At 36.6% G+C, this 15,922-nt stretch overlaps 1 protein-coding gene across 1 annotated transcript in view; it reads right to left on the reverse strand.

Annotated features, from left to right (window-relative positions):
* The window catches only part of BANK1 (B cell scaffold protein with ankyrin repeats 1), a 309,831-nt gene that overhangs the window by 27,087 nt on the left and 266,822 nt on the right, over positions 1–15,922 (reverse strand). The window contains exon 10 of the mRNA XM_058721799.1: positions 12,629–12,925. Within this exon, the coding sequence (XP_058577782.1) occupies positions 12,629–12,925 (297 nt within the window). The remainder of the gene's footprint in view (positions 1–12,628; positions 12,926–15,922) is intronic.

Raw genomic sequence — 15,922 nt, forward strand, 5'->3', positions numbered from 1 at the left:
GTTCCAGGCTCTGAGATGTCAGCACAGAGCTGGATGCAGGGCTCGAACCCATGAACCGTGAGATCATGACATAAGTGAAAGTTGGTGCTTAACCAACTGAGCCACCCAGGTGCCCCGGTTTTAAAATTCTTTAAGCCAATCTATTCTCAAGGTCATACCTGCATTTAATCCACACCAAAATTCATACCACACCAAAAAGCATTTTTTAAGCATATATCGTTTGCCAGCTATTGTCAAGAGAAAGACTATTCGGCTCTACTATCCTCTTTCAAAGAGGAAAAGCAAATATATTTTCAAAGCATGATGTGTTTAAGAAAAATTATACACATATAATAACATTTCTGGTTGAAAACCAATTTTCTGCCTTGTTAGGATTTGGAAAACATGCTAAGTATAACTTAATGGCAAGTTCTGGGTATGTGGTTTATATTTTTCCTTAAATATAATGATGGATATATGGTGTGTGAATATATTTTAGGATATTAGAAAAATTTTTACAAGTGATGCTTGATTTTTTTCCCATTGGCTAGTTCTAAAAAGTCTTGCAAAAATGAAACACTTTTGAAATTTTAATAACAGGCAGAGTCTTTGTGATTTTTTTAGCCAATATTGTGAAGATAATAACTAAAACTGTCTAAGACAAAGGAGCTGTAGTATGGCATCATTAATATGGAAAATAATCTGAATCCAAGGATAGATTCAGACAACAAATTCTCCAAATAAAAAGTACATTAATTGATCAGTTTTAACAATTCTGCTGAATTTTAGAGCTACGGAGTACTCGGAAATGGAATTCGTTTTCCCAGAGTTTTGGCATTAATTGTTACATCCTCTATGTTGTTCTGCTGACAACAGATGCCTGGCGTTTGTGAACTATCGTAAACGTTACACTCTGAGTTTCTAGTCTAAGAGTTATAAACAGCATATTTATTTATTGTTGAGATTTCACCAGGGCTTACAGTTGGGAGAGCCAGGGATCTGAGGGAACATTGGAAGGGGAGCAGGGTGTCTGAGCAGGATGGTTATCAAAGTGCTGATAACAGAACTTTTTAAAAGCAGGGTGTATGTCACACCCCACACTACAAAGGCCCTTTCTACCTGGATAATCTCCTTTGCAATTCCCTTTTAAGTCACCTCCAGCTGCACCCATTTCAACTGGTCCCTTCCTACCACCTACAGACAAGCCTCAGTTCCTTACAGAGACTCACTTAGCAATTAGCACTTTGCCAAACACACCATTTTCTCATTGCTGTGGAAGATAGGAGGTGTTTTTGAATATGAGGTCATCTTGGAAAAAGGCCTACATTAACTTGTTTCTTGAAGAAAGAGCTAGTCCATCAAAACGATCACTGACTCAAACATGCATCACAAGGAAATATACTCTGTTAGTTTAAGGACAAGAATTCGTGAATCTTTCTTTTTTTACAGTTAATATTAGCTAAAACATTCTAAATTTACCAGTAAAGCCTTTGTTCTAAAAAGCTTTACACGTTTTTTGTTTACCATGTTCACTCACGCAAACCTTTATTTATCAGAGGTAAATACACAATCCATGGTATCGTGAGAATTGAACATCAGGTCATGGGTCACTCAGCGTTCTATACGAAAGTACATATTTTTGTACAAGATTTGTGGTGAATAACACGAGAGTCTGTTGTAAATATACAGAAATTGAAAAACAAAAAACAAAAACAACATCCTGTATGCCAGAATGTTAACCAATTTGACACAGTGAAAGGGGCATAGTTTTGTCTTAATGCTAATAATATGTGTGACATGGGGAAATGGCTTTCTCCTCCTGAGGCTTTATTTCATTGCTGATAAAGGCAGAGTTCAGACAGATGATCTCTGATGTCTCACTCAACTCTGACATTCTAAGATGCTACCAATTCTTACTTCCCAAATCATTCTAGGCCCATTCGTCCTGAATAAATTCTTAAGTATGAATTAAAATAGGAGGCTCTGTTTTGAGGAAGAGATTATGTGTCTCAAGGGCTTAGAGTAATAGAAAAACTAGACAGTTAAATCACAGACCAAGGCTATTTTTTAAATAATATATGGAGGTGATCCTGTCCTTATGTGTTTGAATTCTTAGAGGGTACATTTTTTTTTTTACCATATTTTACTGCATCAATGTTCAAAAAAATGCTATTAAGGCAATTATGACATACATCAACTTTGATGACTCTACCCCAGTGAAATCTTATTTTTCTTTCCTACCTAAAATTGGAACTTGAGAAGAAAGGAAAATGACTACATTATTAGTAGTTGTCACCACCTTTAAACATTAAAAAAAGTTCATAGAGAAAGAAAAACAATTTTTGAGGTTCAAAATAATCTCAAACAATGCAAATGTCCCAAATACCACCTCCATTTATTTTAAATATTGGAGGAACAACTTCTATAAAATTTTCTCAAGAATAGAAATGACACTAAATGGAGAAAATTAGCATAGTATTAAATATTCAAAACATTAAGCAAAGTAGAACTATCAGAACAGAGGAGGAGGAGAAGGTGAAATATAACGAATTCATTGGCGCTATTTGTCTTCCCAGGTTGCTTCTGTAAGAACATTCTTCATGTCAACTTCATTTGTGGCCTGTTTCAAACAAAGGGACCCTTCCAAAGCCACTCTCCTAAAACATCTGACAAAACTTACTTGGAATTACTTTGTAAGTGGCTAAGGTAATGCAAAGTCTGTGCAATAGCCAAACGCGTCCATAAAGATGTGACTTACGAACAACAAACCCCTTGATATTCCATGCCTGTTAGTGCAACATAAAATGTTTAGAGCTATCACTGAAGATTATTCTTGAAACTAGAGACTTGCTATAAAAAATATGCAGACTTGTATTGTGCTCTGGGTTCTCAGGGAATGTCACCGCACAGGTAGCAGCAGTGTGTTTATTATTCATTCAACAACGTTTCAATAGGTTGCTACTGTGTAATCAACTACAGTGCTAGGTCCTAAAGATGCAAAGGCAAATAAGATCCAGTCATAGTTTCTATGCTGTCCTCCATTTTGATGTATTCATTTAAGCAAAGGTCAAAGGTGTCATTAGTACCTACTGAGGAGAGGGGATAGAAATGAGAATCAAGGAGGTCAGTGAGGGTGGTCATCTGACCCCCTTAGCCTTACTCTTCCCACCTTGTTACCTCAACTTTACACCCTGGGAAAGTTAATCACAAAAAGGTAGAATGACTATAAACAACCCCCTTGTCTAACCAGCAAAAACAAGTTAGCAGAACGTTCTAATCCAATAAGTAGTCACGTTGGCTAATCAAACTGAAGCTCAGAGGAGAGATATAGCTTCTTTGCAAATTGACCAAGATGGATTGAGCACTCCAATTGGCTTAAAACCACCATTTCATTCAGCTAGCAATAGCTACAGGTTATTAATTTGAACAAATTTATCAAACACAGGTCACTACATTTGACTAGGCACATTAGGGTGGGAATGGCTACAGAGAGTCACATCAGCCACATACTATGAAGGTCTTCCACACAAAAGCAATTTATGGCCTGGGAGATGTATATAGTCAGGAGTCGCGACCTGTTTTAAAAGGAGAATCTACAAATGGTCAACCAGCACACAGGAGGTCACTGAGGTCAACCAGCACACAGGAGGCTTACTTCTGAGATTGGTAGAGAAGGAAAGTTGGAAATCACATAACTATCAGATGGAAGATGGCATAAATATTCTAATTCAATGGCAATATCAATTTTCTCCTAAGGAGAAGGCATGAATTGTCTTTCCAATTTGTAATGGAAACTAAGTCTAATAGGCATGTTCCCATAAAAATCTTCTCCCAAACTAGGAAATATTACTATAAATTATTTTTTTCTATTTCTAAGGAATTTAGTTTTTACTAGAGTTGAATGCAAACTGTTTTTATTTGCATATTTATTCCTTTTGATGCAAATCAGATAATTTCTATTCTAGAAATGTTTCTTATCCAGGAAGTTGAGACATTCAGAGGGAGAGAGAGCAGTTGGTTTGTGGAATTCTGTGTAATTAGAGCTTGAGGCCATTGCAATGAGTTTATTAGCAAGATCTCCAACCCACCACCGAGCAGGCAGATCCTTCTTCCTCCTGTTACCAGGCTGCTTGCATAGCACTAAGCTGGGGGTTTGTCTCCTCCCATATGATTTCATTTGGGTTCACTGCCTAATTTTTTTTTTTTTTGACCATTTGTATTCAATAATGATACAAGTGAAGACATCACTCTAGTAACATCCTTAGTAATTTTCCTTTGTTTTGCAGAGAAGTGCTTTGGGTTGTTGAGAAGCCACTGTAATACTTTAGAAATTATGATGAGTTCACCTTTTGGTTCAAGCTTGGTGATTGCCAGAAATAACTTCTCTGGCCTCTCTTTTTATACCTATATGAGGAAATGTTGCTATCTTAGGAGGTAACCAATAGGATCTGGTCACACTCACTTTGAACAGGCATTAAATGCTAATTCCGCTCTTAAGACTCCGATTAGAGAAATGCAGACTGAAAATTCTAAGAGGACGGGGCTGTCCCATTTGTGCAATGTGGTGTTCATTATGGATAGTTAATAAATAACTTGGAAAAGTCATGCAAGATGAGATATTGGCATATGAAACCCAAGGTAAAAAGCCAAAGGTATATCACCTGCGAAGAGCTGACCCTGTCTCACCTCTGTGTCTACAGAATACCTTTCATCACAGCGATTACCATTTTTGCATCCTACTTTGTGCTAGCTACTATTCATGTGTTGTTTCAATTCCCATGAAAACTCTATGAAGGAGGTTTTAGCATTCTTTTTTTTTCACCAAATGAAACAAGGTGATGTAACTTGCACAAAGTCACACAGCTTTTAAGTGGCTAAGTCATGATTCTACTTCCCTTTCATCTAGTTTCACAATCTTCATGAATTTCATTCTACCATGCTTCTGGTCCCTCAGAGGATGCTCTTCTCAGTGTGCCAATTTTCTCATTTTTCTCCACCTACTATACATTTAGAGGGAGAAAGATGCACACACTCAAAATGCTGATGAAAAATATTGTGCATTTACGAAATCTAAAGTAAGAAAAAAAGACAATTTGTGTGGATAGCTATTCGGCATCTGTGATTTTATGTTCAAACGGCCCTTCCCTGAAGTATTCCGATGTTTACTTTGTCTCAACAATGGAAACAATCCATTACATGGTTTCTCAACCTTGGCACCGTGGACATTTTGGACTAATTCTTTGTGATGGGGCCTTTCCTGTGCTCTATAAGTATTAGGTATAGTGGCATCTCTGGCCTTTACCCACTAGTCATTAGTACCGTCCCAGGGGTGACAACTGAAAATGTACCTAAACACTGCCAAATGTCTTCTGGGAAGCAAATCGCCACCAGTTACAAACTACTTTTCTAGGTCAATTAAACTTCTTACTAAAGAGATATTTAAGAGTCTCTATAAGCATCAAAAGTTAAGGGGAAAAAGGCCAGATTTCATCCTGCTTTTGAATGAAAATCTAAGTGCTTGACAATATTTGCATTTTTTTTCACATGTAATATAAACCTTTTCATGTCAATTCACACCGTAGTTGATTACTGCCTCTTTCTCCATTCACTAACATACAGGAATTGAATTTCTGAAGAGGAGGCTGGAAGAGCGCCTCATTATTATGCCAACACTCTTAGCAGATGTTTAGCAAAGCCCTTCTTAGGTTTCATTCAATGTTTCTGTGATGTGTCACTGTGAGAAGGATGGAAAGAGCAAATCAAAACACCTGGGTTACACAGGCAGGCTCGATTCCCTCTGAAGGACAGTGTGAGCACAGGTTTGAACAACTGTTCCTTTGCAGAGCTCTACCAGCACCCTGTCAAGGAAAGGGGAGAGGCAGAGAATCACAGGGGCATACAGGGGCACTGGGCTTACAAACAGAATGATAAATATGTCCCTCTGTCCTGAGAGTGCCTGTGATATACATATGAAGTCCTGGAGCTAAGTGGCTTGAAAAAGGTCACCAAGCCAGTGAGTAGGATCCAAGGCACTTGACGTAAGGCCTACTTTAATCCACTTGACCACATTTCTTCACTAATGAGAACAGAGACCATTCTGTTCTCTCACATACACAATGAATGATATGGATTAATTTTCCTAAGAGAGTCTATAAGGTCTTTTTTTCTGTTTGCATTTCAATTACATTGTATGTGATCAATTTCAAGTACAAATGAATTGCAAGTGGAAAATTTCTGAGAGCACTTGACATTTTGGGGTCCCAGTAGCTGAGTAGCGCTCAAAAAGGTCATATACAACTTTGTTGCTCTGCAAAATGCCAAGGGCAACTCAGTGGCAATTGAAAATTGAAAGGGAAATTACATTCTACCCCAAATCAGCAGCATAGACTCTGAAGAAGGATCTTGGTTCTATGAACTGTGTGATGGGAAAATGGGAAATTGTCCATTGATGTTGAAAAATTTTCCCCAATAGGCAGTCGTCTCTTTGCATGATTTATATAGTTTTACTACCAATCTATATACGCTATGCACAGCGTTCATTTTCTTTCCTTGATTAGTCTTAAATCAAGAATTCTGTCATTAAGGAGGACTGTGAATCCATATTAATTCCTCCATATTCTCGAAGCTTAATGAACCTGACCCTCTGCCATATTATGTGGAGAAAAAGATGGAGAGAACGCAGATCTGAGCACACAGATTCAAAAACTTTTCATTTAAGAAAAATGAATTAGTCTTTTTGTGGTTGTTCACACAAAGTAGGTTTAGTATAACAGTCATGGAATGGAAAAATTCAGAAACATATCTCTTAATAAAATGAACCACGGGTTCGGTTTTGCATTAATAAGTTACATTTCCAGGGGCAGGAGACGGTGGTGATGGTTGAAATAGAGCTTCTCTCTGACACGTTATGCTGTGTGAAGCGGTTAGAACACTTAGTTCTAAATAGGAGAACTTCACAGCCGTAGTATTTCAAACATAGGATGGTTCAACTGTCAAGACAAATATAGTATGATTTCATTCATATGTGGAATCTAAAAAAAATGAATAAACAAACAAACAAAAAGCAGAATCAGACCTATAAACACAGAGAACAAACTGATGGTTGCCAGAGGGAGGAGGTGTGTGAGGAGGGGCAAAATGGGTGAAGGGGAGAGGGAGAGATCAGCTTCCAGTTATGGATGAATAAGTCATGGGGACGAAAGACACAGCATGGGGAATACAGTCAATGGTATTGTAATAGCACTGCATCGTGACAAATGGTGAACACAACATAATGTATAAAGAAGCTGAATCACTATGTTGTACACCTGAAACTAACATAGCCTTGAGTGTCCACTACACTAAAGCAAACAAAACAAAACAAAAAACAAACCATAAGATGTTTTAAAACGAGAAATTCTAGAATTAGTAGATTGATATATTATTCTGACCATCTTCCAGCGTGTTAATAAAGTGTCCTAATGAACCACACTGATGTGGTTTTGGTCACTTTTATCATTTATTCATCTTTGTTTTTATTCAATTAATATTCATCAATTATTCATAGTTTCTACTATGAATTCAGCACTAAGCTTGGCACCAAAGATACAAGGATGGGCAAAACCAGAAAAGATTGGTCTTTCTTCATGGATCTTATGGGTCAGAAGGAGGAAATAAATATTAACAAATAATCCAGAAATAAATAGATCAGTAAAGGAAATTTGTGGTGTCCTGTGAATAGGCATGGGGACCAGGCTGATTTGGGTCCAAATCCTACATCTTCTTCTTCCTAATTTTATTATCATGGGCAAGACACTGGAACTCACCAAACATCAGTTTCGTCATCTATAAAATGAGGCTATTAATGCCAACCATGTAGGATTGTCCTGTGAATTAGAAATTATCATGAAGGTTGTCTAATAATAATTGTTATAATGAGTAGACTGAGCCAATTTATCCCTTTAGAAGACAGGATAACTCCCCTCAGCCCCCCTTCTCTGTCTCTAATAGCTTTCTTACCCTCTGATTCTACCAGAATCCAGGAAGCACACACTTTTCCTATAATTTAAAGTTAGTTTATCAAAGTCATTGTCTGCCCAGAAACTGAGGAGAGACAAAGTAGAATTGCCTTTAATTATGATCTATTGAGTGTATGTCACATACCAAATATTGTGCTGGGTAATTATTGTTAATTTTATCTCCCTTAAAGATTACAACAATCTTTGAGGTAGATATTATTTTTACCCCAAACTTACAATGAGAAAATTGAATCTCAGATATATGACATTATTTGTTTAGATAATATCGGCTGAATCTCAATACTTTCTGCAAAGGTGTAATGGGGAAACTCAGTTTTCCTCCTGTGTCTTTTATGTGTGTCTTCTTTTCTTTCACACTTCTGTCACACTCATAACACTCAACTTCATTTATGGTCACCAAACATGTGGAGTTTTTCCCCCATCAAGCAATTTATGACACCAGTTGAGTGTCCTACAATTTAACTCAATTCTGATACTATCTACCTGGTGATAGTGTCAGATCTCACAGTATGAGGGCTCAGTTCCACAAGACTGCTTCTACTCTACTTCAGATGCCAATCATTAGTAGTAGATTCCTAGGTTATCCATAGCTTCTGTCTAATTTGGCTATAAATTGGAGATCCCCATGATCCCTCTTCAGGTTCAATTAATTTGTTAGGGTGGCTCACAGACTTCATAAAAACATTTACTTACATTTACCAATATATTAAAGGATATGATAAAGGGTACAGGTGAATAGCTAGATGAAAAAATCCATAGGGCAAAGTCTGAGAGGGTCCCAAGTGTAGGAGCTTCTGTTCCCATCAAGTAGGGATGTATCACCCTTCCTGTGTGGATTTGTTTGCCAACATGGAGTCTCTGGGAATCTCCTACTAGTAGGATTTTATGGAGACTTCCTCACATAGGCACAATTGATCAAGAAGTCCTTCGCCCTTCTCCAGAAAATGGGGGACTGGGGCTGAAGATTCCTTGCTGCTAATCATGACTTGGTGTATTTAATGCCTAGCCCTCATCCAGGAGCCCATTCAGGGTTTCCTCTTTAGAGCAAAAAACACTCTTGCCATCCAGGAAATAACTTGAGGAAATTACAAGGTTTCAGGAGTCCTGTGCCAGGAATTGGGGGTGGACATAAACATACATATTTTCTATTATCTCACAAAAGCCAACATAATTTTACTGTATCTCTCTGGTTTATCTGCCCAGTTTCCTTGCTAGTACTTTCTTGAATTTCTGAAATAGTAAGTTGGGATTGTGCATCCTGAATTCTTCTTCCATCTCCTATTCTACACCCTTCTCTTTGGCTACGTTAACACACTCTGTATGTGCCAACATTCTGCTACTACTTCTGTGCTCTGGCAAGAATTGGGGCAAATTAATGTTCTTCTAATTGAATGGGTGGCTTTCTGGGAAATGATGGCAATTTTACTTAATAGAGCTGCCTGAGCTATGGAAAAAAAAAAGCAAAGATGTGATGAAAGACTCTTACCCTGTGAAATGCAAAGAACATCAAGAATTAGCTGATGAGGCAATGTTTTCCTAACGTGGGAACAGAATGATCAACAATCAATAGCATAAAAGGAAGAGGCAAGCAAGTCTGTCTCAGTGAAAGAGGAAAGGAAGAAATAATGGAAAGGAACTGTGGTGATCTCATTTACAGTTCATATTTTGCTACTGATTTGGGATATGGGGTAAAACCCATATATGCTTTTATATACTTCAGTGCAAAAAAATATGAAAACAAAAACCCCACATATTGTAACCCTGGTACCTGTCTTCATAAAACTCAAATAGAGTGAGAACAAACCACATTGTATAATTGAAGTAGAAAGATTTCTTATAAAGATTGAAGGGTGTCAAACTTGCAATAGGTGAGATAAATAGTTTCAAAAATTTCTTAGAAACTCAAGATTTCTAAGATTCTTTAAAGTTTCTGTGTGTGTGTGGGGGGTGTGTGTGTGTGTATGACAAATTGTACCATTGTCTTGTAGGGAATTAATTAATACACAGAAAGATTTTATCATCTGGTACTCAATACATCTTTATGTAATTAATGAATAAATGAACCAGGAGAAAAATCATCTCAGTTCTCTTATTTAATGTGGGATAAACTAAAGGTCTAAAGCAATCATAGCTCCAAAGTCCTTCTCCAATGAACTGAGGCAATCATCCATGATGGAAGGTTTATTCTTTGGAGAAACCGAACAAAAGCAGTTGTGGCCATGGACACGAGGCACAGTGGGCTGAACACAGGGAGAACTTACACACTGGGCTGAACACAGGGAGAACAAGTTGAATTATGCATTCTAAATAGTGAAATTTCCCAGTTTCCTTCCCACACTTCATCTCAGAGTTCTGGCAACCAGACATATAAAGTAGGTTGGAGTTTTGGACTTTATTCTAGGAAAACTGAAAGGATAGAAAAATAGATCTATATAAACTAACATTGTGGGGTAGGTAGTTCAGTGAAAAAGTTGTTTATCTCCCCTTCTAATGCAGTCCACAAATTAATAAATGAGTTTCCATTTAGGTTTTTGGAGCTTCATAAAAGCACAGTTAAGATATTTGATGGATGTATCAAGCATTCCAGATAGCACAAAAAGCAAACAAAGGTAATAGAGATAATATGAAAACTACAGAACAATTAAAATCACAAAAATTTAAAAAATCAAATCAGAACAAAATAAAAGAAAACAGTAACAAAGGTATTGAGTTCCACTGCCCTCACCACTTCCAAAGAAAGAGAAAATAAATATACAAAAATCACAAATTGAGAACAAGAAATGCATGTTCATACAAGGTACTGATATGTAGAGGTCATCTCTTAGACACTATGGAGTTGTGCAATACACCCAACCAAACAGAAAATGAGAATATGACAGCCAATAAAAGAATGGGAAGATAAAATGCAAAAAGTAGAACATCGCACCATGGGAGTCTCTACCTGTGGTCCTGAGAACACCCCAAGGAATGGGATACAGAAGACGATGTACCTCTTCAGAAACTTCTAGAATAAAACTAAATTCTTGTGTTGAGCTGTGTCTATTTTCTTTCCTTAAAAAAATATTTAGTGGTGGGGCGCCTGGGAGGCTCAGTCGGTTGGGCATCCGACTTCGGCTCAGGTCATGATCTCACAGCTTGTGAGTTCACAGCTCAGAGTCTGGAGCCTGCTTCAGATTCTGTGTCTCCCTCGCTCTCTGCCCCTCCCCCACTCGTGCTCTGTCTCTCTCTCCCCTTCAAAAAAAAAATAAACATTAAAAAAAATTTTTTTTTAAATATTTATTGGGAGGTAGTATTCCTGTCTAAGGCCTAGTAGTATTCTAGAGGTCACTATATTCGACAATCTAAGAATTTCTAATTGCACCTACTCCCTGACATACTAATTTAGATGATTGTTCCAGCTGACATTTTATTTTAGCTGACACATTTATTAATTTGTTATTTTCCAATTTGTAATAGTTTCTTGAACATTGTCAGCAGATCACTGGTGAGTAAGTACATTGTACACTGGTAATTAACTTTACACGTACTTGATAAATTTTCTTATACAAATTATATATTTCCCAATACATAATGCACAAGCAATGGAGTGGTTTTTTTGGAACATATTAAGCATAGATGAGTAACTTGTGCTTCTTTTCTGTAGGTTTGCGGTATATATTTAAATGTTCTGTTGGAGTACTTGGTTCGAATTGTTTGAATATATAATCTATTGCTTCTCAGCTTTAGTTATCCCTCAAACATTTTGTTTGTGTTCCATTCTGTTCAAAAATCTGTAATAAAGTGTCACATTGTACTCTAGGTATGTATTTGCATATCTGCCACTTAGGGACTCTTCCAGGATGAAGAAATTGTTTTATGCCATTTTCTCAGTCCCTAGGATGGTATTTTAGCCCAAAAAGGCACTCAGTCCATGTGCATACAATGAGCTGATAAATAAAAGTCATCTCGCAGACACTATGGATTCATGGAGTACATCCAACCAAACAGTATAGAAGAGTGCTGGAAAATAACAATAGAGTAAGTATACCTTGCTGAGGCTATAGGTATACAAAAGCTCAACAATTTTTTAGTTTTTTTTTACATTTAGATTCAACTGAGTAGAAAATGAGGAAGAAGAATTAGAGTCTAAAATGCAGTAGAAATTCTACAGCAGATTGCTGGGGGAAAAAATTAAGAGAGTAATTGGAGTTGCATATCTGAGATTCTAGTATTCACAACTTTTTCAGTTTTTAAAGTTGTTTTAAGTGGAATTAGGAGCAAAAAGTAAAGTTGTGGTAAGAAGTACTTCTGTCTTTTTCTTGTATTGCACATTATTCATAGGAGGTGAGCTTTCCTCTTGTAGAATTATAGAAAAAGTTTCAAATAGAATTTCTGCACGTAAACTGCGGTTTCATGTCTTTGGGTAATCTGTCAAAACTATTCTTCTTAATGAAGAACTAGAAACCAGAACCCTATCGTTATTCTTATTCTCTTTATTCATTGTGTTTCTATATTTAAAAATGTGCCAGTAAAACTCACCTATGACTTGAAAAGAATATTCCATCCATGGGGTTTTTGACTCCACCAAAAAACAGGACAACTCCTCCCACCCTCAAAGCATTCACACACACACAAACAACAAAAAACATTACCTTGAGCTATGTAAGGTGTGGTTTCCTCTTTTGGAGGGATATTTGTGGGTCGAGGTGTAGGGGCAGGAGGTCTGTTTATGATAAAAGACCAACTCCCATTTTTTTTCTTTGTACTCATATTGGCCAATATCATGTCATAATCACTGTCTTCAATCTCAGCAAATGTATATGGGTCTTCCTCTTTCTCCTCTTCATTTTCTCTCCTTTCTTCTTTGGTCTCACCTCCTGTTTCCTGTCTTGCTCCGAGATCACACCAGTTTTGACTTCTTTCCATTTGGCCTTCCACCATTTTCCCTGCTTATGAAATATTTAGGTGGTGGTTACTCTTCTCTTACATGCAGTATTACTGATGTCCTTCTGTCACTTTCTTGAAACTTCCCCCCTGAATAATTTGTATATTATCCTATAGATTTCAAAAAGAAGAGTGAACTGTATAATTTACTACCATTCTCCTGCAGTTTGTAATTATTACCTTTGTTTAAAAAAAAGTTTGTTAGAGGTGCCTGGCTGGCTCAGTCAGTAGAGCATGTGACTCTTGGTATCAGGGCTGTAAGGTCGAGCCTCACACTGGGTGTAGAGATTACTTAAAAATAAAATCTTACACCGTGTGAACTAATTGGAAGTAAAATAACAACTTTAAAAAAACAAAACATCTCACAACCAGAAAAAAAATCTTAAAAAAAGTGTTTAAAACACATTTCTTTGAAAACATATAAATAAGCATATAAATATATGCTAAATATAAGCACATAGTTTATAAGGGATTTAATACCAGAAAATTGAAGGACAAAACTAAGCCTCCATTCAAAATGCTTTGAAAACTTATTTTTCAGGCAGAATATGCTAAGATTTTTTTTTTTTCCATTTGAAGTCATTTTACAATTCATAGGGCTTGCACTGGGTATTTTGCCTAACATTCAATTTCTCTGAAAATGACAGGGGGGAATAGCCAAACGTGCCATTACTCGCTTTCTTACAGTAAGTCTCACAGTGGTTTGACAAACTGAGTTTCAAAAATGTAACTCTTGATTTCTATAAGTCAGCATGAACCTCATTCTTAGATAAAGGACATCGAAAGCAGGGTTTGTGACATGATGGCATGGATAATCAAAGGCTTAAAGATTAATTCATATGAAAAGACTAATCTTTTATGGTTTTAAAACTCAGCAGAATCTTTACATATTTTTTAAAGAATGTATTAAAATATTTTAGTAGCAGTTATTTAGAAGACAAAGTATCACATTCTTTGGTTAATGAGTATGAAAATTTTTATTAATGAACATTTTTATTAAAAGACTTAAAATTTTTTAATGTTTATTTTTGAGAGAAAGAGAGAGAGAAAGAGAGAGAGAGAGAAAATGGAGGAGGGGCAGAGACAGAGGGACACAGAATCTGAAGCAGGCTCCAGGCTCTGAGCTGTCAGCACAGAGCCTGACATGGGTCTTGAACTCACGGACTGCAAGATCATAATTTGAGCCGAGATGCTCAACTGACTGAGCCACCCAGGTGCCCCAAACATTAGACTATTCACAAATGTTTTGCTTAAAGCATTAATAAAAACAATAAAATGGAAAGAATTAAAGTTATCGACTTAAAAATCATTGCTTTTCTGGGTTGTTCTGAGAGATCATGCATGTGACCTAAGGGAGAACTACTCTCCTTCCTCTTTGGTGACAATCTGACCTAATGATTTCTAGGTTACTTATGGCTCTTTTAGTGGAAAGATGTGGAAGCAAAGGAGAATGACAAGTTGTAGAACAAATAAAAATATATTATTTTCAGTAGTTCAGCAATTGTATGGGTAGGCTCATGAGGAGAGGCCAAGATCCTTCCCCAACCAGTCTTAGATCCGATTGTTTCAATTAGTTTAAGCCAAGAAGTAATGCCTAATTGCCTACCACCAACTTCCAAATCTGCATGATTTTCCTTTCTCCTTATGAATAATCTGGTACTGAGATTTTGACTTCATGACTTCTGTTTCACTGACAGCATAACAGGTGAAACCAGATTAAGTGTGTGGGAAACATTTTTACAGTGTTTCATTTTTAGAGGAATGTGTCAACTATCTTACTTTGATCAACCCATTTCCTGAGCTGTTAAACTCTTTGTTTCTCCACCCACCCTCCTTCCCAACTCTTTCTAAAGTTGGGCTTGTAGCAGAAATAATACATTTTTCTTTTTTATTTCCCAATGTATCTGATTCTACTTTTCATGTCAGAGCGGGGCCTAGCATCCTCAATTCAAGTTGTGCATCAGGAGATAAAGATGAAACAAAATCATTCCTATCATTCTAATTTTTGAAAAAAAACAATAGTAGCAGACTGTGTAACAAAGAGAAGAATCTTAAAAGCCAAGGAAACTGGTTTATAGAAGTATTTGATACAGTTTAATTACAGGCTTTATGGTCTTGGGTCTGAGTCAAAGAGGAATAATAGCGATTGTTGCCTTGCAAGTGTGTTCTGGAGAGAAAGAGGGACAATGTGTTCTTCATAAACTGACAAGTGTTCTATAGTGTTTTATATTATTTTTTTTCCTCCAGCGAATATGTCCATAAATCCATCCTGGGGCATCTGATGCTTAGGATATGGGGAGGTGGCCCTTCCTCTTTTGGTAATTTGAGGGCATAAGGAAACTCATCCCAGAAAACAATTCTGAAGGTATCACTAGCTAAAATCAAAGACTCCACACAAATTCCCTGGCAAAAGAAAGAAAGAAAGAAAGAAAGAAAGAAAGAAAGAAAGAAAGAAAGAAAGAAAGAAAGAAAAAGAAAAAAGAAAAAGAAAAAAAGAAAAAGAAAAAGTGGTAGCTTCCAGGATTATTTTCAAAGGCTGTAATCAAAGAACTTTAAGAAAAAATATTGACATGTTATTTTCCATTACTTCCAATATTAGCCTGATGAAAACATGTGGTCAAAACTAACACTGCATATCAGATGTAAAAGTATAAGATTTTAAAATAAAAAGTGTGGATTTTGTTTTATTTTGCTTCTTGTATTTGGTACTTTTCAGAAGATATACTTGTCAACATTACACTTCTGGTATTAGAAATCTGGTGATTGCTCTCTGTAGTTTTAGGCCTTCTAACCAACATACGGCATATAAAAATTTACATTAGGGAAAACACAATTTATTATTAGCTCCTTTAAGAGATTTAACTTGATGGAAGACAAGTTTGTCTTCTTTACAATTTATTTTAATAATTACATAAAATTATTCATATCTGTAAAAAGTGAGAAAATATACAAGAATTTTATTGACAGGGTACTGCTTACCTATGTCTCTCTCCCCACCCCCA

Source organism: Neofelis nebulosa, chromosome 3 (genome assembly GCF_028018385.1).
Source record: "Neofelis nebulosa isolate mNeoNeb1 chromosome 3, mNeoNeb1.pri, whole genome shotgun sequence".
Classification (NCBI taxonomy): domain Eukaryota; kingdom Metazoa; phylum Chordata; class Mammalia; order Carnivora; family Felidae; genus Neofelis; species Neofelis nebulosa.